At 34.1% G+C, this 26234-nt stretch overlaps 1 protein-coding gene across 1 annotated transcript in view; it reads left to right on the top strand.

Moving 5' to 3' along the window:
• LRRIQ1 (leucine rich repeats and IQ motif containing 1) overlaps window positions 1–26234 on the top strand; it is a 108777-nt gene that overhangs the window by 35000 nt on the left and 47543 nt on the right. The window contains exons 15-21 of the mRNA XM_065656448.1: window positions 1404–1880; window positions 4115–4253; window positions 6823–6942; window positions 20360–20449; window positions 21165–21286; window positions 21898–21993; window positions 22332–22417. Coding sequence (XP_065512520.1) covers window positions 1404–1880; window positions 4115–4253; window positions 6823–6942; window positions 20360–20449; window positions 21165–21286; window positions 21898–21993; window positions 22332–22417 — 1130 coding nt within the window. The remainder of the gene's footprint in view (window positions 1–1403; window positions 1881–4114; window positions 4254–6822; window positions 6943–20359; window positions 20450–21164; window positions 21287–21897; window positions 21994–22331; window positions 22418–26234) is intronic.

Below are 26234 nucleotides of genomic sequence, written 5' to 3'. Positions count from 1 at the left end.
ACTAATTCAAAGTGTTTACCTAGAGTATTTAACTAATGGTTTAGATATTTCATGTTGAAGAAATTACTATGCTTACTGTGTAGTGGGAGACAGCTAAAATTTGTTAGATCCTTAAGCAAATATATGCATTGGTTTAAATATTTTCAGGAATTGTCGTATTTGTGGAATTAACAGGAGTAATGTTGTATAATGGGCAATCAAATGTACAGCCAATGCACAGTGAGTTGTGTAACTAGGCCTCTTGGATTTGGCTTCCAATTTAGCCATTCATATTTTGTCCAATAGCACTGAAGTTGTCCTAGCAGAGTTGGAATCTTTTTTACTATTGTAAGATCTGATTCTGTATGCTCTTAAAAATCTAAAAAGTTGTTAGTTGAACTTCACTAGAGGAAATAGTTATAAAGGTGGAGTCTTTTCACATTAGAACCTTATAAAAGCTTCACCTTTCAAGAGTGATAAACAGAAAGAAAAATTATGTTATTCAAACTATAATCTTGGGACCTGATTTTTCCAAACTCCCTAGAGCACTGATCTTATTTCTACTTTTTCTCTTGGGTTGCTGACCTAGAATTGACTTTGTGCTCCTCTGAAAATAGCTCCAGATTACAGATCTCTGCATCTGTCTGTGCTATCAAAGGAAAATGTTTTTGTGATTCAAAAAGTACCTGCTACCTGATACAATGGACGAACACTGTCCAAATACAGACAGCCTTGTGAATCTGTAACAATTAGTTCCTATTTGCTCTTAGTCATCCTTGTCATTTAGATGGTGTAACACAAAGAACTAATGAGAACCAGACTTTGTAGATTCATGTTACTTCAGTCTAGCACCTTCCCTTATGTTGATAAAAATATCTATACTTAAAAGTTTCTACTTCCTAAATTCTCTCTAGGCATTGTGGTTTGTTGGTTTGAATATAAGTTTCAGTTTTGTTACTATAGTTCTAATCTAAATTTTTAAATTACTGTTATTTTTATATTAGCTTTCATAGTTTCCAGATAAAATTGGATTATTAAGGCTATTACAGGATTTGTAACAAAATTGCCTCAAATCCTCTAAAATTTTCGGCTTCATATGCCTCTAACCACACAGAAAATTAATAGTGAAATGCATGCCCTGGTGCCTATTTTGAGCAGACTGGAACCTTTGAAAAAAAAGGTCAGAGTAAAGTAAGCAATCTAATACACATGAATATATTTTAAGTGCTGAAAAAAAAAAAGCAATTAAGACTTATAAATACTGAAACTGCTTTTCAGTCAGAGTAATTACTATTCATTGTAAGAATGTGGAAACATGTAAGGATACTGGAAAACACAGGGTAGTTTAGAAAATAATAGAAGGAATATATTTCTTAAAAAGCATTCATACAGTCTGAAACACATATAAAAACTTTTTTTTTCAGAATTGCCTCTTCCATTGATTCTGCACAAGGACAGTGCTGGTATTTTAATCAGCTGATGAAACTTAGTATTAAACATCGATATGCACATGAGTACGGTGACCTAAACGTTACTGACAGAGATGGACCAGAAGCACTGCAAAATCATTTAAAGCAAACATCGACTGGCTGCCTACGGGAAAATAACCTCTTTATCATGGGTGCGACAGAAAATAAACAGGTCTTGTTGGATCCTTCCAAAAGATGGATTACTACTGGCCGTATTCAGGCCACATTCATTAACTCCTCCATACCTGTGCACCAAAAGGAAAATAAAGAAGATCAGAGAGTTAAGCAGAAGAGCACTGAATCTTGTATTAATTACAGTGGGCAGAGTAAAGGCAACAATAACATGTCAGCCCAACTCACGTTGCGACAGTCAGTGATAGTAGCAAGTAATGTGGGAAGAGATCTTCAGCATTTTGAGAATGATATGGAAAGGTAAGACAGATGCTGTATTGCTTTCAAATAGATTGTATGGATAGGCAATAGGAGTGAGGATTTCTTGTTTAAAACAGAGACACAGAACATGTAGTAAGAACACAATATTTTTAAGCTTACTAGACAATGAAGAGTTATTTTAAGGTGATGCACACTAGACTTCATATTAAAAACACTCCTTTGTGGTATTCTGTCAGTTGATATATTAGACTATAGATACGCATGTACTTAAAATAATTTAGAAGTACTGTAGAGTAAGAGAATTTGAAAACTTTCTCTTGGTCTCCTACCTTTTTCTTCATTTTTTTTCAATAAATTTATGACACCAATTTTATAACACATACAATGTTAAGGATGAAAATTCTGGATAGTTTACAGGAATCCTGGGGCAGTTTAAACTGCAAACTAATGCAAGGCTTTTTTGCTGTCCTCTTCATTAGACATTCAAAATTCATCTATGTAGAATTTACAGTCAGTGTCATTTAGAAGGCAAGAGGGAAAAGTTGCTTAAATCTACCATCCTACTCCCTTGACCTTAGGCTGGGCTCCTGCTGTCGTGATGACTGAAGAGCTCACAGCCTGCCCTGCCCTTGGTACTCCTCCAACATGTCTCAACCTGCTTCTTAAAAGTAGAGGCAGGGGTGAGAGGGCAGTTCAACTTGTTCTGTGCCCTCAAATATTCTCCTGCATGGAACAGACTGGTTTATTACCTCTTTGGAATGCATTTGCTGCTGGTTTGTATGGTTCTGAAAGTGCAGTCAGGGGAAGCTGTACTTTTTGTCCTAAAGGTTCAAAAAATCAGTTATGATTTCATAAGAATTCAGTTTGAAAAGTACACGTATTGAGAACAGTACGAAGACTAAGCATGGGACATGTGCTGCTTCACACTGTTTAGACTTACGGTAAATGGGCAGTAGTGCTTAGCTGGTACTTAACACACTAATAGTTTCTCATAAAATTTATTATTCAAGAAGACCATAGAATTCATCATTGCCTCTCAGGAAGCTGAAAGTAAGAGTACAGTAGTTATTATGGAAGATGAATGCTTCAGAAAAATATTTTTGGAATAGTTCATTTAGAGTTTTTCTTTAATGTTATAAATGCATTCTGCAAGTCTGTTGTTGGACAGTTCTCTTCAATGCAAAATGGAAACCATTAGAAGGGATTTTTGTTTGTTTTTTAATGCAGCTACTGCTTTTTCTAGATAAAAAGCTTATAAATAAACTGTATTTTGGGCTTCATAAACTTAATAAACACAATTGAGGAAAAAAACATTCTGGCTTAACCTCTTAAGTGTGCTTTTTTGCTGAAAAGTACTCCTCTATTCAAGTAGATGCACTGCACAACAAAAGAAGTTGAAGATATTTAAAGGCTGGGGGAAATTTAGATATCTTTTCATAAACCCACTGTCCAATTGAAATGAGAATTTTGTGGAGAAAAGGGTTTCAAGAAAGTAAAGTCATAATGCAGAGCTGCCATTAAACTTTTTCTCCATCAGTGTAAATTAGTTGAACATACATTTAGAAAGCTCAACCACTGAACTAATCTAAATAGTCTGTAATCAGGGCTTGTTAAAAAATGGGCAAATTAGAAAATGTACACATATAACCAGTGGTCAATAGTGTTAAACTGAAGGGTAAAAGTAGCCAAAAGATTAAATTGCACTTCTCAGGTGTTCCTGTCTGCTCCATTGGAGATGTTTATCTCATGCAGTTTTTAGCATTTAGATCTTTGGTGTTTTGTTTTGGTTTTGGTGTGGTTTTCGGGTTGGTTGGTTGGTTGGTTTGGTTTTATTTTTTCTTTGTTTTGTTGTTGTTTGGGGTTTTTTGTTATGGGTTTTGTTTGTTTGTTTTATTTTTGTTTTGTTTTTATATGGACAGTGGAGATAAATAGACCCCTGCAATAGTTTATTTAGTCATTGTTAAACCACTTCTGCTCCTAATCCTCCCTTTGAGGAGACTCTTCCTTTCCAGTGAATACACAGGAACCAGAGCCCAGTGGAGGTCATTCCCTCAGATAACTGGACTTCCAGAGTTATGTGATGTGAATATGCTCCAGTGTTTCTGAACATATATGCCACATCTGGATTGTGATTTCTTTACAGTTTAGTGGCAGAGCCTTCCATTTATCTCAATGCAAAGTGTTATGTTTTATGGTTATAGTTTGGCAGCTATGATAATCCTGTTGTACTGGTGAGGCTATGTCATTCATAAAGGTATTTATTTCTCCCTGAGGCTACATATGGCAGCATCAGTGATCCAGTCCCTTTGGCGGGAGTACCATGCCAGGAGGAAAACTGATTGCACCCAAACAGAAAATCAACAGTTTATAGAAGCTGTGAGACAGAAGCATGAAGCTGCCACACTAATCCAGGTTGGTTTATGGTATTCTTGTTACTTATTTTGCAAATATAATAAGAAAAAAATATTACTGGTTTTGTGTACTTGTTATCTTCTCTCTATTTTCGTTTATGATTTTATCAATAGTTTCATAATTAAACATTTTTGGTTTTATTAGTCAGCATAAGAAACTTTTGATGTTTCTAAAAGAGAGCCTTCTTCACAAAAAAAAATTATAGGAGCATAAAAATATTTTCCCTTTTTCCAACCATGTATTTCCCTGAATTAGTTTTGCTTGATTTAATTCTAATATTATGTTTAAGACATATTGTGCCCATATTCTTACAGGGGTATATCTACGCTATTAAAATGACAGATGCTGCTTAACTGGTACATCATGTCTGAGATCTATACAACTAACTACTCTTCCCATCTCTTCCACCTATCCATCTCTTTCCTTCTCTCCCCATCTCTCAAAACCAGGATTGCCATATCCATACTGTCATTGGAAACAGACCATGGCCTAGGCTGTCCTGTGCTAGATACTGAGCTGATAGTTAAACAGGATGGATTACTATGTGCAAGAATTGAAGTCCATGGCTTGGCTCTGTTTATTTTGCTAAGCAGATGTAGTATTTACCTGCCAAGTTGCCAGGGTTCTTGGGTTTTTCTACATTTTTAAGCAAATGGACCCTGTATTGATTTCATGTTTCAAGTTAACTTTAAAATGTTGGATATCGTAAGTCTGCTATAAAAATGTCAACTGTGCCAAAGTGATTTAGGAGCCCAAGCTGCATTTTCAGGCTGAAAATCCAATTCATTAGTATCTATTCAACAAATGGACAGTAGCAAGGTGTTTACTAAATGTGCCTACTAACAAACAAGATAAGTACAGAATCACATTACAGAAGTCAGTTATCTGGGAAGTTGAGCTAAAATTTGTTTCTGGAGTATAGTATGTAGCTAGTATATTAACGATTGATCTCCATAAACTTACTTAGTCCATTTTTGAACTTATTTATATATTTGGCCTCTACTATATATTAAAGTGATGAGTTTCACAAAAGGATATAGTGATTAAAATGTGCTTATTTTCATTTGTTTCAGACCTGATAATTTCCAAACTCAGTACGGAAGTAGTTGTTCACTGTTTATCTTCTGTGCATTTTATGGATTTTTAGATCTCTGTCATATCCATCGTTATATTCACTCTTTTTAAAATAAAAGTTTAGTCCATTTAGTATCTTTTCACATTGCTCTATCCTTTTTTCTGCCCCTCTCTGAAACTTTACCTCATTCTATTATAACCTTTTTCAAAGAAGTGACTAGAACTGAATTCCATAGGCAGATATAGAATAAATTTTTACAATAAGGCAGTTTTTATCTTGTTTCTTAAAAAGTACTAACATATATTTTTTTTCTTTTTGATCATGACAGCACTGACCTGGTGTTTTCATAGAACTGTGTTAACAGCTGCCTTACAGTTTATCCTTCTGCATATACCATTAGGACTGCTTTTCTCCTTTGCATTTGTAAAAACTAATTGTATTTGTTGAATGAAATATATTTGTCATTTGATCACTCAGTAATATCAGAATGTTTTATCTAGATGTTTATGAAGATCTGTAGGAAAATAACAGCAATATAATAATAAGAAAGCAGTTGTAATACATTTAATCATTTTTATAATAATCAGGAACTACGTGTGTAAAACAGTAACATTGTCAATTTGTGCAGTAAGACAATCATTTCCCAGAAATTAATTAGCTAAACATTAAGCCAGAATATTAAATTTACCATTCCTATTTTAGTGCCTTCATTGCAAAACCATTAAATGTGGACAACACTGTGTCTTTCAGGACAGTGGAAATTTTTTGCATGGTGTTTTAAGTGCTTAGGGAATCTTGAACTCTAGTGATATCAAATACTGATTTGGGGGAAAATTGCTGTCCTGAATTTAGTTTTATTAATTTCATCTCTCTAATTTTGTTTTCTGAAGTGTTTTCCTCGATCTGATTCTATGGCTTGGCACGTGTTCCTAACACCCTTCCTCTTTTTCTAGCACTCAGTTCCTGGTGTGCTCCTTTTCTTTAGATAAGATTATGCCCACTGGTAATATTTGTTTTAAATAAAGATCTTAGATAGTTAAGAAAGACCAACTGACCTAGGTCAATTGCATGAGATGTCTCCAAGAATTGCTACTTGTAAACTATAAGATATTTAGTACAAGTGTATTTTTATTCTGAGTAATTTGAAAGTTGACACTCAGCTTTTTTCTTATGTAGCCTTTCCTTTCAGTTTATAATAGTCCCTGAAGGAATTGTCAAATAATTAATTAGTTGACCCAGGTTTGTAGTTGAGGGAGTTTCAGGATTCCTTTCTGCTTACTTGTGAAGAGCCTCTTGAGTACTCTAAGCTTTAGACATATGCTGGCATTTAATTTGTCTTGTAGTTTTAAATGTCACATAAAGTTCAAAAAACAGATCATTGAGCTATTAAACCAAGGCCCAAGATGTTTTATCTTCCTAATGGGATAACATAGAGAATCTGGATTTGGATTTGATCTACGGCTTTGTATAACATGCATTAAATTTTTTGTTTAGGCATTTTGGAAGGGCTTTCTTTTGCGAAAGAAACTGGCCAGTGCTCTTGCAGCTGTTAAAAGTGATGAAGTGGAGGATGACTATGAAGAAATAAATGTGGATGATTTTGCATTTTCTGAAGTAAGCGCAGTCATTAGCAAAAAAACTTAATGTAAAAAATAAATATTATTATTCTTAAGCAATCATGTAGGTGTTGGAAATAAAACAAATGTAAAGGACTACCAGGGCTAGAATTAACATGTTGACCATCCAGAAATAAAGAAGCATTTTGTATATATGGTTCATTTAAATGTATTTGTCATGGATTAATTGCTTCCTGCTCTTTGAGATGCTCTGGTAGTTACTGTGCTGCTAATGTCACACCCACTGCAGAACCCCATATATTTCTACAGCTAAAGGACAATAAAATGAGAATAAAGAAACAGCTACTTTTGTTCTAAAAGGTTTAGCTTTTTAGAATTTTGGGAAAAGATTACAATGTCAACGATATTTGAGTGTGTATTTTGTTCACTTTCATGACAGAATGAGAAAAATTATATAGTTGAAAAAATAAAAAATATAGCTGATATTCAGTGTCACAGTATTCTAGCAGAAAGAGAACACCTCCAAAATCTGGGGTGAAACAGGCTTATTAGCTCTTCTCTTCTCTTACAGGAAAAGTGCTAAAAAGATCATGAATCTGAATATAGTAGTAAATTATGAAGAGAAGTATAGTTAAATCAGAAAAAAACCCCACACTTAGAAGGTCTGTGATGCACAAAATCCAGAAATCATTACTAGTAAATTTCACAAGTTATATAGAGTTATTAATGTTTCAGTTTCAAAGGACTGAAATTGGCTCAGAAGTTTCCATTCTTAGAAATAAAAACAGGCTCCAATGGAATTTGAGGAATAACATCAGATTCAAAACTGAATTTAATGATAATTAAGTAAAAAATAAAAATGTTTACAGGATCAATGTTGTCATTCAGTAAGCAAAGAAAAGAATCTTTAAACTAATTTTATCTTTTATAGCCTCAAAATACACAGCCTACATGGGAAGTTCTAGACGTGTGTGCATAGTAAGGCAGCTGTTGATGACACCTATAGATTTGCATGGAGCACTGCTTTCCCTAATTGCTCATGTTTGTTGGCATCTTTTTTTTTTTTAATGGTTTCAGGTAAAGCAAAGAAAGCTGATAGCAATGTGGTCATTTTACATTTAAGAGGATATGACTGAGGTTTTTAATGAACCCTTGTCTCTGAATGTTGTTATTCAGCTGCTGCTTCTTTGCAAGAGCTATTTGTCAATATTCCACTGTAATTTTGCAAAGGAGATTGATGTGATAACCCTGATACTGTCAGGATTAGATCCTATTTATGATCACATGTTTTTGTGGCTCATAGAGAATTATGAAACCAAATATGTTTTTAGTTGGAGCGGTGCCAGTCTTCAGTCATCTGAGTATCAGCCTTCTCTTGCCACCACTCTCCCCTTAGAAAATAGTTGGGCTTTGTAGGAAATTGTTACCAATGACTTGATGACTTGGAGTAATTTTTTTTTTTTTCTTCTCCCTTTCAGCAGCTATTTTAAGGTACATTTTCAGAATTACTGTCTTACTGTAAGAGCATCTGAAATGTTTGAGGCAGGAGTCCCAGGAATCGTTTGGTAGACAGGAAATGTCTGCGTGTAAACATAGAGATCTGGCTTAAATTTTAGGCTTTTTTTTCCTTTTAATTTGAAATATATATACAAAAAAGAACAGTCTCATTAGTTGATGTCCTCTGATCCCTGGCTTCTTTCTAAAATAATAAAAAGCAGAAAGTTAAAGGATTTATTTCTTCACATAGGAAGGAAGTATCTGTTCATATGTTAAAGAAGGAAAATATCCTGTTTTGAATTATTCAGCCAGTAAGCCAGTCTTACATACTGTAATTCAATTGAGCCGTTCTTGTTGCACTCTGTTTGGCCCAACTAATCCTCTGTTTGCTTGGTGTGGGTTTTTTTGTGTGGAGGAGGTTTGTTTATTTGTTGTTTGGTGGTGGGTTTTTTGTTTCATTTTGTTTCATCTTTCTTTGTTTTGTGTTTTGTTTGTTTGTTTGGGGTCGGTTGGTTGGTTTGTTTTGGTTTTGTCTTGTTTTGTTTTTTTCTTAATTGCTAAACTGAAAACTGCGTGGGCAGTTTTGTTCCATCTGTCTGTTAGCAAGGCAATCACATTTAGGCAGACGCTCCTGAGGCCAAGGAGAAAAGGAAGAAGTGGGGAAGACAGGAAAAAAAATCAGCTCGTTTCAGAGAAGCTTGCACTGTATCACCCTCTGGTGTTGCCACACCTTTCTTCCTTTTTTTTTTCAAATGGTTATTGAGTTTATTAGGAAAGAATTAAAATGTGGTTTTAGGAAGCAATTTTCGGAGAAAGTGTTTATGTTCAGATCATGACAGGCAAACCATGAGCTGACATTTTAATTGGCACAGCAAGCTCAAAGGCTGAACTGGGGACTGAAAAGTTACTCAAGCCCTTAGCTTCTTGTGCTGAAAAATACAACATCTGTTTTCTACAGAGCAATGTATGTGATAAATATGCCCATGAAGGATATATTTTGTTCAGTGAGTGAGCATTTCAGTGTTCAAGACTGATGGCTGTAACTAGAATTATACCCTGCAATATTTGTTGTATTTTTCCTTCTTTTTCTCTTTTTTCCCTTCTCTTTTTCTTTTTTTTTTTTTTTTTAAATTTCCTTCTTCTAAGCACGTATCTTGTCTGTGCTGAAGAGTTTGATTGTGAGAAATGAGTAGCTTAGCTGTAATGGGCCTACTGGAACTGGAGCATGAAAATAGTGATGTGTGATACAGCTGTATGTTGTTATTAATTGTATGCGATACCAAGGAATGCTTACTGCAAACTTACATTAGTATTCTGTTAAAGTTTCCATGCCTTGCACTTCACTCTGCCTAGCCTAGACTAGCCATTCTAGGTTGCCTAATCCCATGTGTCTTTCACTGTTCCCTTCTCTGCAGTTGGGCGATAACCAAATCACACGGACTATCTACTTCTGCAGAAACAAGCAGCAGAGGTTCAGAGTCGGTGCTTCCTATTCCCTCCTTTCTGGCCTCAATGTTTTATAGCAAAGTGCTGAAGCAGAGCCAAATAATGACACATGGTATCAGTGGCTATCTGTTGGGCCTCAAACAAGTGTGTAGGGAGGAGTACATATTGCTGGGCTAAGACATCCCATCTGCTAGGGTGTGAAGAAAGAGGAAAACATCTAGACACCATTTGGTACTGCAGATTTCACTGTTGGATAGGGTGAGTGAAATGAGAGAGAAGGGCAGAAAAGCCTTTCCTTATTGCAAACCATTAAAAACGTACTAAATTTTGTCCAAAAGTTTTTTAATGGTCCACGTTTTTGTGATGTGGTCATTATTTGGTTTTTTTATACCAATATTACGTAGATTTCAGTCATAGTGATTTCATTCAGTATTATCTAGTATTCTACAAAATCACTAGTGTGCAAGCACATATTTAAACTCTTTGCAAATATCACAATGCAATAAGTCATTAGGCATTAGTCATCATTAAATTACTGTTTAATATCTTCTTTATAAACTCAGTGTACCCAGGCTGCAAAACAGCATGGGAACAGCTCTAATCTTTGCCAAAGATCTTCTGTTTACTTCATTTATGCACATCGAGCAGTGGTGTGTTTTTAGTACAAGTTGGACACCACATCACTTGAAAAATGGATTGCATGTTATTGAGCTGGAGGAAGGGCCTTTATCTTGCTCACAATAGCATGAATAGTAATCATTTCACCTGGACAATTACTGGTATCTTCTTGTATTCATATCAGCTCCCGTATGTTGCCAAAGACATTCTGAGGCAATTGATGGCAGTAGTGTTTTGTGTCTGTTGTATTTTGCAATGTCAAACAAGCTATCCCAGATGAGATGGAAGATCTGGCCAACAGATGTCTCGGAAAGTATGAGTCCGGTATTTAGTGTCTTTCATGTGGACTTCGGAGAATTCCAGCCTGTGTGCTCCAGAAGGCTGATCTTAAGGCAACCTTTCGTCAGCAGTCCATCCTTGTAGCAGAGCTCACTTTACCTCTGGTGGACAAAATCTGACGACACGTTTGCTTGACACAGCTCTTACTTTTTATACCGTGTGTAGAATTGTTGTTTTCCTGATGAGAATATGATGTGAGCCAAATGCAAAATGGCTGAACTTGCCAGAAAGCTGAACCAGTTGAATACGATCAGTTTCATGACAATTCTTTACTCAGAGCAGTGGCCATTGAATGAATGGTTGTTTTCCAACACTGTCAGCGTATGGAGATATGTTTTATTCTCATCAAGATAAGCATGAATATTGACGGCTACATGGCAAAGAAAGTAAGTGCTGCATTTTTTAAAACTTCATTATTTGAATTTAGTTTAAATCAAGGCTATCTAGTCATACTTCAAACAAAAAAAAACAACCACAAAACACACACACACACAGCCGCCCAGCCACACACACAAAAAAACCACCCCTACACACCAAAAAAACAACCAACCAACCAAAAAAAACTTTGTAAGTTTCAACCAAGCTAAAAATAAATCCATCACACCTTCCTTTGTCAAAGGGTATAAGTCTGTTGCCATGAGACAAAGTGATGTTCTGCTTCCGAGCTTGGTTATGTTGAATTTTTACATCCCAGTCTTTTTGATAGCTTTTGAAGTTATTGACCAGGAATAAACTTCATATTTTTTCACATGTCCACACTCAGACACAAAGCCATTCCTATTTTTTTGTTTACCTTCCAAGGCAGCTAAGCAGTAGTTTTATTTTCCTGGATTTTTTGGAGGAGGGTGGGGGAGAAGAATAAAAACTACCTCATATGTGCTAACTCTTGAAAAGTAAACAGATACTAGAACATAAATTTCTTTACATCTCCCAGTTTTAGTATTCTTATCACATGTCCAAACTAGACAAATACAGTGTGTTTTGCTTTCTTTTCAGATAATCTTTCATGATGTGGTTTCTCTCAGGCTGTGAGTTTGTGACTGTGGGCTTGTGACAGTGATTGCTCTTTTCTGCCTAGTGCCAGGAAATAAGTGTAGCCGATGGATTAGTAGGTCCCCATAACATTTCTTCTATCTTGACGCTCTTAAGCATGTCTAGCTCTTGTGATTGCTTATATATGTCAGATGAGATTCTAACCTTTCTGCATTGTATATTGCAAAGAATATGATCCTTTTTTCATCAAATTTCTTATTTCTTAGAGCGTTGGATGAAACCAAAAAAGCATATTATTAAAATTTCATTATATCCATCTTCTTCTTTTAAAGGGAAGAAAAACTCTCTAAGTAACCTATTGAAGATCAAACTTTTCAATGAGTGCGTACCAACAATCTCCCTATATGATCCTGCTGCTTCAGCTGCTGTGTTAATGAATCGCATGCCATTCTCAGTCTGTGGCATGGTCAGATACATACCTCTTTTCAGCACTTATCTTTTCAGACACTTATCTAAAATGCTGAAATCTTGTTTTCTAGCTATCTGATAGATATCCTGGCCTTGGAAGTAGGTTGTTTCAGTCAGTACCTGATAAGATAAACACAAACACAGCTATTAGGAGTTGTGGCTTTTGCTAACACCCCAGCTTCACAGCTCATGCAGAATGTGCTCTGATTGCTTTCTGGCTTTCCACCAGGAGATAGAGCTCAGTTCTTAATGCCTCCTGAAATGCTTTTAATTTTAAACAAAAACTATCTTAGTGGTTTTTCTTTACCTAATTCTTGGTTAAATAGCCAGATTCAAACAAATACTTTCCAAAGGAAAGCCCACTAATGATATATGACACTAAAGATATCATTTGGAACTTCTTTTTAACCAAATGGTATAGTATTTTTCTAAATTATATTTAGCTTGTATGACATATCAAAGTATTGTGATGTCATTAATTATACTTCCTAGTCTTATTTCTCTAAAGGCAAAGTCAAGCATCAGAATTGAATAAACAGGCCAAGCAATGGAAAAATATATAAAAGTGAAAAAAGTCTTAGTTCTGTGGAGTTTTAGACTCATTACTGTAGTCTCAAAGGAAAACTGTTCTGAGCCAAATGCATCGTTGTAAGTGGAAGTAATAACAGAGCCATCAGTTGTTCTCAATGAGCACATTTGCATCTGCAGTCTCTTGAAATCTGAGCTAAGGTCCCAAATAATTGAATATAACTTCCCTAAGTTCTTTAGTTTTTGTGTAATGTAATGACATTTTAGTGTAGATATAGATAGTGTTTAAAGGATCTAGCTAAATGTCTGATAATTAGTATGTCCATATACATTGATTTCCATTCAAAAATATTTTTTAGCAATGCCTAATTACAAATTTCAGGAGCTCTCCTAACTCACTTGTCTGTGCTCTGTGAGAAGAGGCCTCTGATGCAGCCAATATTGTAACTGAGTTAAATAGCAGTACTTTTTGAGGAACCAAAGAGGAAAGTGAGATGTCAACTTCCTTTCTCCTCCACACTCAAATCCATACATGTCTCGTTGCCTAGAGCTTGAAGTCCTTTTAGTTTAGAACATAGCAGATGTTATCCAACCACAGCACAGTTTAACTCACCTGAACATATAAAAGTTTGGGTCATGTAGGTCATGAATGACTGGCATGAACTACCATAAGATTCAGACATTTGGAGAGTTAATTATGTATGTATACATTCATCCCTTCTTGTGAATTAAAACTTTCAGGGTTCCTGAAATTTTCATTATTCATTTACTTTTGTATATTCTGAAAAAAACCCCTAAAACAAACCATAGTTTTAGTCATTTATATTTAGAGAAATCACATAGGTACTCATATGAAATATATATTTTTATATATATATATATATATACACACACACATATGTATTCAAATTTGAGAGAACAATTAGTTTTCTGAGCTTATTAAATAGTTTGGAAAAAAGACATTTGGAGAAGACATTCCCCAATAAAATTTTCTTGAATGTTTTTCTTAACAGAATGTTGTGATTTTTGCAGTCATTGTCAATATATCCTTCTTATAAATGGACAACTACACAACTATACTTGTCCTCTAATTTTACCACAAGAATGTGCTCTAATAATGAACCAGCTTTCTTAAGTCTTTAAAATCTCTTGGGGTCAATTAATCGTTGTGATGTTTCTCTGGAATCCATATGATACTTGCTACTTTTTTTGGCTTGAAACATTGTTTGGTTTTAGCAATCATAAGAATGCAGCCATGCCCAGCTTTCCTTCCTAGTTCTCTTGTTTTACATAAAGACAAGGTTGAAAAAGAAGCATTGCCAAAGGTTAAAATAACCTTTTTAGGGTGCTAACCTATTTATCTTCACCACATTAAATATATGAAAAAGGATGAAAGACAAATCCAGAGAAAAAGACTATTTTTCCTACAGTTTGCAGTTCAGAGATCCGTTTTCTATAAAACATACATCCATTAAACTAATGAAAAAGAAATCTGTATACAGTTTTTTATAAAATTGGTCAAATGAACGCATTTACATATAGTTTTAAAATGGAAGAACTTAGACTGAATTTTTGTGATATTAGAAATGGAATAATAATGCAACTAATAGATTATGCCGTTAAGGATGTTCGTATTTGGTAATGTCTTAGCTTTGGAATGTTTTGGGGAAGTCTGGCACTGGATTGATACTCAACTTCCTAACATTGAACTAATCTTTATGCATGAACTTGAGTTTCTCAGAAAAGCTAGGCCATAGAGAAATCTGATTCCTAAAAAGACTGGATGAAAGAAAAGGCTGAATACGCAAAAATATTCAGATCTTTACTTTCAAAATAAGTTTTCATTCACAGTCTATCAACAACATGTAAACGAACATAGAAAAGTGATGTAGTCCTTCTATATCAGCTATAAGAACTAAAAATTTGTGATTTCTTAATAAGTTTGTCAAAACTTATTTATGCTTTTAGAGAGTAAATTTCTAGCAAAGAATACTTAGGCCTTGGCAGAAATGTAGTTTAGTTTAAAAAGAAATGAAAGATGTTGCCCTGGCGTAGGATGATATTTGAATGAAATACACCACAGAGTGAAATATGCTTGCCAGGAATCAAGAGAGAAAGTTGCAGCTTTCTGCCAGATCAAAGAGAGTCCAGTGTGGCTTGGCTGTGATGCGCCCTTTTCTCTTGTGATTATCCACAGGGTTAACCTTCAGCATATGATCCTTCTCCCTGACCGCTCCCCCTCCCAGTCTCTGAGCTATTATTTCACCTACAGGATGTTTAGCACTGGGAAAAGTGGTTCTTCACGTGGTGTGTATCACCCAAAACTAAATTTTGTCAGATACTTTGAAATAGTCATAGAATGCTGTTGAATGTTCTGCCTTGGATTAAAGTGCTGTCTTTCACTTGTTTTAACTTTTTGTTTTATTTTCTTGGAGTGAACTAGACTTTAAGTGCACTATTCAAATATGCTTACTAAAACCTGGGAAAGTAGAAATCAAGGTTCTTCACCACTCTGAAGAACGTTATTTAAACTTGTACTCTACAGAGAAAACTAGAGGAAAGATTCCTTCTGATTAATTTATTTATTCATTTACTCTTGTTGTACATTATTCTTATTAAAAATGAATTTTGAATGTAGAGAGGGCAGATGCTTTATAAAATCTGGTTGAAAAAGGGACATTCTGGCTGAGAATGACACTGATGTCACTGTCTCACTGAGGGGAACAGGAGTCCAGAAAAATAAGTTAGACAAAACTGGGCAGGTGAACTGGAGGATTAATCTTTTTATAAAAGCAAGGAATTCCACACACTATTATTGTGAAATTGTAATGTAGAAATATATATTTTTTTAATACAATCTGCTTTTTTTTTTCCCCCCCCCCATCCACTCCTTGTATTCTGTTGTAATGCTCAGGAGCCAGTCATGATTCTAGTTCAGGGTGAGTTTTGGATATTAATTTTCTTCTGCTTCTTTATATTCTGTTGGGAAATTTTTCTAATTTTATCTTAAGATACTGTATAAATGAAAGAACTACATGGTAATCAATAAAACAATTTTAAGGGCTAAATCATTACTGTCCTGCAAACAGTGAGTGAGTCAATGAGGAAATGAAAGAAGGAAAGAGATGTAAAGAGTTAGTTCTCCCTAATTTTCAAAAATAGTTTCAGGATTTTATCAGATGATGATTCATCTTGTGATTCTGAGGTCCACTCTTTTTAGAAACTTGAGGTAGCTTCAGTTCCCGTGGCAGCCAACATGTTGACCTTTCGGAGTTAAACTACACCACTTCAGCAGTTACATGCTCTGAGCTATGTAAATGATCTTCATTCTTTCTGGATCGACATAGAGATGACCTTGCAAACACACTGCCTAGGTGGTTATATTTGTCATAATTTAGATTACTGTTTTCAGCTGAGGAATCTTTTCCTAGATGTTAGCAGAAAGTCCTTAAACCACCAATTTCCAAGGTCTGAAAGAATATGCCAAGGGAAGAATTGTCCTCAATATGTCCAGCTTCTTTCATTCTTTCCATAACTATCTGCTACTGAAACCTTTTTGAAGCAGAGTACTGATGTAGATAGATACAATCATTGGAATAATCAGCCATTGGAATAATCTCCCCAGAGAAGTGGTGGATACCCCAACATTGGACACTTTTAAGATCCATCTGGAGAGGGTGCTGGCCCATCTTGTCTAGGCAGTGCTTTCCTTAAGAAAAGTTGGACCATGTGGTCCTTGAGATCCCCTCCAATCTGGTATTCTGTGTTTCTGTGATTCTAAACCTCTGCTTTTCAGTAGTTCATTCAGTTCTCTTTAAAGCTAGTAGTACTACTCTCACTGACTTTGGTGCTTGTAGGATTGGATTCTGTTTCCAAGACCACAGAAGTTTAATGCTAGTTGGTAAATAGTCATTATATTTTGCAAAGAAGGGATAGAGTAAATATTTGAAAAATGAAGGAGTAACAAAATATAAAAGGTTATGTATAATATGCTATTAAATCCTCCAGAGTTCATTGATGAGCTACAAAATGAAAGGGGAGAAAAAAACCTATAGGATTAGACTCACAAAGTGTAAAAAAATGCATCATGAATCAAGATAAAAAGTTACTGATCCTAATAAATAAATGGAAATAACTAATAGTATGGAAGCTTTATTATTAAAATTCAAGGGAAAAAAAAAAGAAAATCAACAAAACTTAATATAGTCACACCCTCTTTTGAAGAAGGAATATTGGGAATAATGTGTTTAATAGCAAATTTTGTGATCTGTATTCTTCTAGTCTTGGAAGTATCTTGTTGGTGTCCTGAGAAGGAGGTAAATGAAAAATAACACAAAGTCTTTAAAAAAAGTATTTAAAATAGTATAAATAAAAGTATTAAAAATGTGTTTCAAATAGTAAGTTAAACTGAATTTATTTCTGTGACGCTTTAACAAAAAGTTAGAGAGGTCTATGTATGTTTTGTGTCCTTGTGAAAACTGAAACTTTTAAAAAGTAAACAATACACTCTTTGACTTGAAACAAACATTGGAAATAAAGTTTGGAGGATACAGAAACATAAAAGATGTCTTCAGATGAACTGTTGTGTGTTAGGTCAACTGTACGTGGTTTACACATATGTGTAAAGCTGTGTCATATACCTCAGTAATTGTGAAGTCAGTTTCTTAATTTGGCTTTAGAAATAAACATAAATATAGTATGCCTATAACTGTTTTTGTAGACCATACAATCACATGATTTTTTTATTTGCCTTGTACTTAATCTCAGATTGCTTTTTTTTTTTTTTTTTTCCTCTTAGGGACAATGTCAGTAGAAATTGGTCTGTTATTATTATTATTAGGTATTGGTAAATCTGTCATAAACTTTGTGTTAGTTATAATTTAGGACTGTGTTTATGGGAAAGGTATGGACGGAAGTTTCTTGAACTTAGTGCTGTCAAAATCTCTAGGGATAAACACAGTGGAAGAGCATATATTTGAAAATCAATTATGTGTTTATTTTTTTTTGGCCAAAGCAAACAACAGTGTGATATGTTTTTATAACATGCTACGCATACATAGGAGTGCTTAATGATAAATCAGTTTTTTTTTTTTTGTCTTACATATTTATGCCTTTGAATCATGCTTTTATATTTTCATTGGTATTCCTTTCAACTCTTAGAACAATGAATAACATTTTATAGGCTATAAAAGAAATAAAACCACTGCGGAGTATATTGAATTAATAAATGGCAAATACTGGGCTAAGAAAATATTGGTGAGAAAAATTCCTACCTAAATATTAAAAACAAAGAACTTTAATTGGATTATGGTACAACTATAAAGCAAAAAGATTCAGTCAGTCTACTGATTAGTACATTTAAATTGTACCAAAAGCGGAAATCTATTTCTCTCCCAGCTGTATTGATTCTTTCACAAATAGAGGAGAAACAAAACAATTCAGAAATTTGCCATTTTCATATACCTTTATATACCAGCAAAGCTGAAGACACATCTTTTGCAGACATTGTGTTTACCTGTGACTGGATTGCACGCCCATACTCAGAAATGAAGTGAAATGCTCTCATCTGAAAAGTTAGAAATATTATTTCATAGTGCATTTTAAGAATAAATTTAAGGAGGACAAGGAGGAATAATACCTGACTTCACTGAAAGTTTTTGATCAGATTTTCTCCCTTTTATATAGTTATACATTTTGACCATTCTGCCCATAGACCCTAGGCAATTGCAAAACTTGAATATGTCACAGCTTTGTTTCTGCTGAGATATTAACTTGTCAGTGTTCTGTGTCCAAATTGTACTAATTTCACATCTAAAAAGATCACCTTTGGAATCTGATTTACTACAGTCTGCTTCTGGAATAGATTTTAACGCTGCCTTTTTTTTTTTTTAAATGAAAATTATTTGAATCAACCACTCAGTGGTTATCAGCATAAGAGTCACTGAGGAGAGATAGACTAGTGGGTTGTAGGTAAATGTAACAATTAATGAATGTGATACATTTATTTGTTGCAAGCCTCTACAGTTTATTTGCATAGGTTTTTTAACATATACAACCAACTGAGAAGGTATGGTAAAAAGGATAATGGTGTATATTTATCACGAACTACAATAGTAATAAGGTGAAGAGTGGTGAAGAGACATCTTCTGCTAATAATGTGGGCATAGAATATATCTGGATTTATTATATGAAAGAATGAAAACCAAGTCATAGTATAATCAAAGAATAGGGAATTCATGAAACAAGGATCAAAAATGTAAGAATGCATTCCTTTTAAGACCTGAAAATAAAGTCAAAATTTATTGAACATTTATTTTGAAAAGTTAGGTCGGAATGGAAGAGGAATACTGGTTCACAGTTACCTTATAAATAAAAAGAGTGGTCTTAGAATCACCCAAATTATGTGGCTAGTACATGAAGTAACCTTTTCAAAATAGCTGGAATATGATCCTTTTTTCTCTCGGAATTTCAAAGGGCTTCAAGACCTTCTTGATCACCAGGCTAAGGCTGTGCAAAGTCCTGTTTAGACAAAATACGCAGTAAGGTATTCAAAATTAGCATAATTTCTCAGAGTCAGAAATTAGTGCAATCTGAAATATTCTGTGAACTGGAGAAAGGTAGACTGGTTTTATAAATCAGACATTTTCAAAAGAATGAACCCCAGATCTTTGCTGCTGAAGTGAGAACAGCCTGAATGACTGAGCCCTGTGTAAGTAAAGCCAAATTCTTCAGAGGTATTTACTTACTGTGTGGGAGTAATTTACTCCTCTCACTTATCAGAATATGTTGAAAGAACATGTGGTTGAAAAACTCAAGGACATATAAAAAATAATTAATATACAGATTGAGTTTGAAACAAAATCTAGATTTTCTTTTTATGAAAGAAAACTCAATTCTGCTGTGAAGTGACGGAGACACCAGGTAGCACCTAATTCTGTCACCCCTCTTCATTCCAAGCTATTATTTTGGTTTACAAATTATTCCATTACATCAAAAATAAAATTGATTAATTGAAGGAATAAGTACATACAGGAATCACCTTTCTAACCCCAGATTTCAGTGAAAACTTTTCATCTAATCAGTTCAACTCAACAAAAGCAAATTTGACAGAATCAGGCACCTACATCTGGATATAAAATACTCAGTTTGTCAAAACAGCAAACAAAACTGTTCATGTCCTTTAGACCTTTAAGTACTTTAGGTCTGTATTTCTTCAGAGTTTGGCAGTCTTTTTTGGTAACGTGGGCTTACTAGCAATGTTGAGATAAAATTTCAACAATTTGATAAGGAGGGAATGCATCTTATTTAAAAACAACAAAACAAAACAACACAAAAAAATCCCCCACAACCCACAAATACTATTAATCTGATTTTTTTTAAGTAAAACAGTACAACACAGCATCTCAAAGATGTTTTAAGTGCGATTGCTCTGCAGGTGGCAGTTCTGATGTACGACTGGAAAACAGTTGAAACAGTATGTAAGACGATTTAAAGACACTTTGCAAAAGTTACCAAAACTAAACTTATTTTATCAGTGCACTTTTTGACTTTACACATTCATGCAGGCTGCGTTAGAGAAGGAATGGCTAACTCCAGATTCCACCCGTTTCCCTTCAAAAACACTCCTGCTCTCAGACCAGCTGCACTGGCCAAAGGTAACATGTCACAGAAACTTCTTACTCTTCAGTCTTTATTCATTCCTTAAGGATATGCTATTCTGGGGTGATTAATACGACAATCTATTGACTTGAAAAACACAATTACTTTTAGAAGTCTCAGACTTCCTCCTCATCCCCAAATGCAATTTTTCTTTTAGAGTTTCTTTCGTTTGCTTAGTTTTTTCTTTATTTTGGATTTATTTCAACACTTCACAGTAGCAGAAAAAAAGATGATTTGCCTCATCTGTACATTTGGCAATGGATTAAAAATTGCTAGTTGACACACTACTTTAAAAATACTAAGATCTGCATTATATGACAACAGCTGAATGTTTTCAGAACAGCTAAAGGTCATTGAACTGTGATGTCTGCTAGTTATTTGATAAACTTTGAAGTTTTAGCATTTTGTTTTGGTAGGGTTTTCTCTTCTTGTTACAAGTGTAGTATTACTAATGTTTTATTTCCTACAATTAAAAGAAGGGAGTCTTGTAAATGTAAAATTCCTTATATTTGGGAATGTTAAATATAATTAAAATCACGTTTTGCCCTGTTAGTTGAAGGTAAGGTCTGTAACGGGCATATCACCATTAAGAGTCCATTCTGTTATAATAATACACTCTGCAAACTCTGATGCAGGTTTACCTGCACATTTTAAATTCAAACTTGCAGGAATCATCAACTTCATTTTTTTTTGTTTCTCTTTATTTAGAAGTATTCTAGGCCTTCAAATTCCAGTGAACATTCAAGTAGTCTGCTCTTGTCGCCACAAGAAGTTTGGCAATGTGTTAACAGACCATATTCACACTCAGCAGAAAATATCCACTTTCATAGCAGGTAAGTTAAATAATATATTTTTTTCATTATATTTAGTTCATTTAGATTTGATAAAAATCAAAAAGAGGAGAACTAGAGACTGTTTTCTGATACTTTTGCTACTTCCAGTTCATACAATATTACTGGTTTTAAAAATATTTACTTGTTAAAACCAAATATGTTACTTTCAGTTGTTATTTTGCATTCACTACCAGAATTAAGAATATAGGAGTATACATGTGTATTTTTATTTATCTAGGTTTGACTGTAAATCATAAAAGTATGTTTTTTTCACATATATCATAACATGGATGTTGAAATAGAGATTTGTAAGACTAGATAAAGATTAAAAGGGATTTCTTACACAGCTGCATTCTTTTGGAGAGAAAGGACTGAAATATGCTTCAAGTAATTGAAAGGTAAACATTTCAAATTGATGGCAGACTTTTATTACTCTCCAAGATAAAGCCTTTCTGGAGTATTAAAATAGATTTTTGGTGTTATTTCCAAGCTTCAAAAGTGGCTTTAAAAGGCACAAACAACTTGCAGAATAACAAAGGCTGCAAAATAGTCACCCAAGACCCTTCCTAATCTACCTGCCTTTCAGTACCACTCCTATACTTTGTTTTCAGATCAGGGAAGGGAACAATATCACAGCTTTCTGACTGGAAGGAAAAAAAGAAATTCTCATTCATGTCTGAAAAAGAAGAGAAAATTTCGCAAGAATGGTATGTTAAGCCATTTTGCTAACATAGTGACTTCCAGGAATAGGTACAGTATAGTTGACTGTTGTTCCATGCTTTTTTTAACTTCCACCTTTCATTAATATGTTTTCGACCAAAGTGAAAATTATTGTAATTACTTTTCCAAGTGTCTGGGAGACTAGATTAATAAGTTATGATAATAAGATAAGCATTGCAGCTATCTGTGTAATTCAGAAAGTTTCATACCATGCATAAGTAATACTATACACTTGTATTCTTTTTGAAAATACATTATACTATAATATGCAGCTGGTATAATGTAATATATGTGAATTGTTTAGTAACTTTTTCTTTTCCCCTAGGGGTTTTAAGGATATTTCTACTGCACAGCTAATGCTGAAGAGGGCCCATAAAATGAAGCCCAAAAAATATAGTAATAAAAATATAGGTAAGTCAACATTTTTAAAATGGTTACACTGATGTAATGTTTCTATTCTTAAATCTCAAAATAGTGTCTCTGTTAAAAAGTTTGCTTGCACAACATTAAACATTCATTTGAATGAAAGTAGAGTGTGATTCAGTAAAAATAACTCAATTTAAATGTCTTGAAAGTAATCAATTTGTTCCAGGGATAAAATATTCAGATTTAAAAAAACATTCAACTGTTTTTTGAAGTTGAATATGACAGCTATGTTAAACAGACATTTTGCTTCTTTTTTTTCACGTATCTCTTTTTCCAGAGGTGGAATTTATATTTCTGCATTTTATACATCTTGAATTTTTCTCTTGAGGGAATCTCAGGCTAGCATTATTGACTTATGCAAGAACTATTTATGAAAATGACAACTTGATACATATGAAATTAAATCATATTTTTTGAATTAAATACTGTGAAAATAGATAATCCTTATCCAGTTTCTCTGTAATTACCTTCTAGTTCTTCTCAGATACTTCTTATGTCAATGAACACTTCTTGGAATCATCAACTGTTAGTATGATATGCTAATTAAAATGTTAATTGAATATATTAATAAAAATATTAATAAAATACTGCTAGTATAAGATACATTCAAATATGTAAGACCCTGGTGACAATGGGACCTAATGCTAAATGGTCTTTGGAAAGTGTACCCTTATTTACACTTAATTTTTTTTAATTGTATCACAAGCTACAGTTAATTTTCCTCTTTTGTATAACTTTGCAAATCTCTTCTGTACTATGTGTTGAAAATATTGAAAAACATTTTGCTCTTCGAAGAGAAAAAAAATCAGCCTACGAATAAAGTTTAAAAAAGTGTTTATACACATTTTTTTTTTCTAATTTAAATAACATGCCTCAGACTTAATATGACAAAAAATATCTGTTTTTAAAAAAAAAAGGGGGGGGAGGCGGGGAGAGAAAGAGGCATATAATCAACAACTGAAGCATTATTGTTATGGAAGGGAGAAAAAATGAATAAGAAGTTTAAGTGATTATATTTAAATCTTGGTAGCTTCCCATGATGCCCTACCATGTTACCTTAAAAAAAAAAAAAAAAGTATCTGTTGTGCAGCTATGTTTTTACACATGCTCCATTTGGTGGCCTCTGTATCATTTTTTAATGAATAGAGCTTATTAGGTTATATCATATTTTCTCCATATGCTCTTTGGTTTATGTTAGAAGTAATTAATCCAGTCATAGATGTCTGATTGAGCATATCAAATTTGCTATCCTATTTTTGTTGTAGTTATAATGGATTTTTTGGATATGTTTACATTCACTTTGTTCAGATTATTCAATATGGTATATGCGTGTTGACCTTTTAATGTATCACTTGGAATATTTACAAAGTATATTAGTTTTTCAAAAATTAAATAAAACTTTTGGACAACGTTTTTATAGGTTCAAATTTCCTCGTCTTGACACTACCTTGTATAAGAATTTTTTATCTTTCTAACTATTGCATCAGGCACAAAAATAACCTGTATGTATAATTTTCCTGTATAGACTTCTCTGACAGTCATTAAAATAACTTTTTTTTTCAGATAAGCAGAAAACATAATTTCCAGAACCAATAAATATGACTGAAAATATTGCACACTCAATCTCTTTTTAGTAAAAAGATTATCAAGCCAACTACCCTTTCTCAAACAGCACACTGACAAAGTCAGTCCTTTTGGTCACTAAGGACCAAATAGACATTATCAATTAAAACAAGTTTTTTTACCTTAAACTCATGCTAAAACTCAGCTGTTGCACTAAAAAATAATCTTGATGGAAGATTCCCCGTGTGAGTAGAATCTCCATGTATATGGTTGTGTTTTACACCAGCCACCTTCTCTGAAGTGGTGAGAGCAACTCAGGGTCTTGTTGAGGGTCTGGTTGAACAGAGAGACTTTACAGGATTTAAGAGTGGATATACCTTATCATGAGGCTTGCCAGCCCCAGATCAGGAAACTGCAACCAGATCCATTAGGCTGCCAGTATCTTTCTTGGATCTCTGTGCGGTACAGCTCATGCTAGAATACTTACAGAATACTTTCTCTCTTACTAGAGAAAGAAAGAGAGATAGTTCACGATCTTGGGCCACTGCTGTGAGTTTAAGCCTACCGAAGCAGGAATGCCATAAGAAACCTTATTCCTTCAAATATTTAAAAGCAGGTTGAAATTCATCTGAATGTAGATGTCAGCATTATCTTTTAATGTTTCCAGATAAATTAGCATCCTATCACTTCATCTCCTCTGAAATGACCTTCATCCTTCTTGTACTTACTGAACCTGCATATGAAATCTTGTAGGACTTATTTTTAGTATTATTTCTGTTCTTTCTTTTGAATTTCCAGGTCCTCAGTGTTATAATTACAACTATTTCCATTTAACTTTCTGATTTAAAAGAATTGAAGGTATGCTAACTACAATAAAATAATTCTGTTAGTGATACAGATTCCTAACCACTAGAAAATAAGTAGCCAGCATCCACTTAAAAGTGTGGAATATAAGGTGTAAAAAAGCAATTTTCCATGTTATATCCATTTCCTGTTACACATTTAACTTAAGAGTAGAATTTTAAGTTCTGACAAAAAGCAAAGCAAAGCAACAAGATCTAAAGGTTCTAGATACAAATAAATTAGAAGCTATTAACAAATACACTGCTAAAGTTTCAAGATCATTCCAAACATCTTTTATGTGCCACTGAGGTCTTCCATGATAACAATCTCATTAGTTGCAGCACTGATGGGATATTGTAGGAACAAATGGCCTGTCAGAGTAGGCTTTCTGCGTCCATATGCTATCAAACTCCTTTGCCTTGGGCCTGAGATTCACAAATGCAAGGTGTTAAATCAACCTCCATCCTGTGTGTTTTACAATTACTCTTTAATATAGTCAGGACGTCTACTGGATTGGAACTTGGATTGAACAGTCATGAACAGCTTCAGTTCTTAACATCCTCAAGTGCGGGAATTTATTCCTTTTAATTCTCCATCTAAAATGTTTGTCTTCTAGTGCAATAGTGGTGCGATTCATCTGTTTAGTTGCTGAAGTCCACATCTGAGTTAGTCATCTGCATTCCTTTATGGAAACAAATAGCCACCTTAAATTCTATTAATTTCCTCCTAAAACATAATTCAAAAACAGGCTGCTTGAATCTCACTGTAAAAGCACTTATAGTTCTCCATTGCCTAGACACAAAACCTAGATTGACTGGCTGAAGACGGAGTTAAACTGTAGGTATGTAGAAGTAACTGAGAAGTATCTTACCTCATATGTCTGGCCACATACCTTCTCAGTAGTGAAAAAAATATGGAAAATACGAGCAAGTGCACTGAATCCTGTGGTTTGTATTACAAGGAAGAGCTTAAAGTAGCATAACCTTGTAATAAGGAATGATTCAGACAATGCTTATTTTGCAGTAGACCAGTCCCACCAACTTAATGCCTTAAGGCCTGTTCTGCCTTAATCCACTACAGTTATGCATGCTTGTTTACGTAGTGAAATAAAGTTGTGGCCTTTATTTTAATGATACCAAATGTGAGCTATGTCTGCTTCAACTATTTTTACTGTACAGTAAGATAATACAAAAACTGTGGGCAAGAAACCAGAAGTTTTGCAGCCAAGTAAAACTGGCATAGTGTCAGAAATATTCCTGTTTATCATGGGTGCATAAAATTCTATAGAAATTCTAATTAAAAAACTAAATACAGCAGACATTAATGCACCTCACTGTGCTTAAGAATTAAGTGCCTCTGACTCATAACAATCCCAGCTTCCTAAAGATGTCTGGGC

The sequence above is a fragment of the Caloenas nicobarica genome, chromosome 1 (genome assembly GCF_036013445.1).
Source record: "Caloenas nicobarica isolate bCalNic1 chromosome 1, bCalNic1.hap1, whole genome shotgun sequence".
NCBI classification, from domain to species: domain Eukaryota; kingdom Metazoa; phylum Chordata; class Aves; order Columbiformes; family Columbidae; genus Caloenas; species Caloenas nicobarica.
This window is presented reverse-complemented; position numbering and strand designations above follow the sequence as displayed.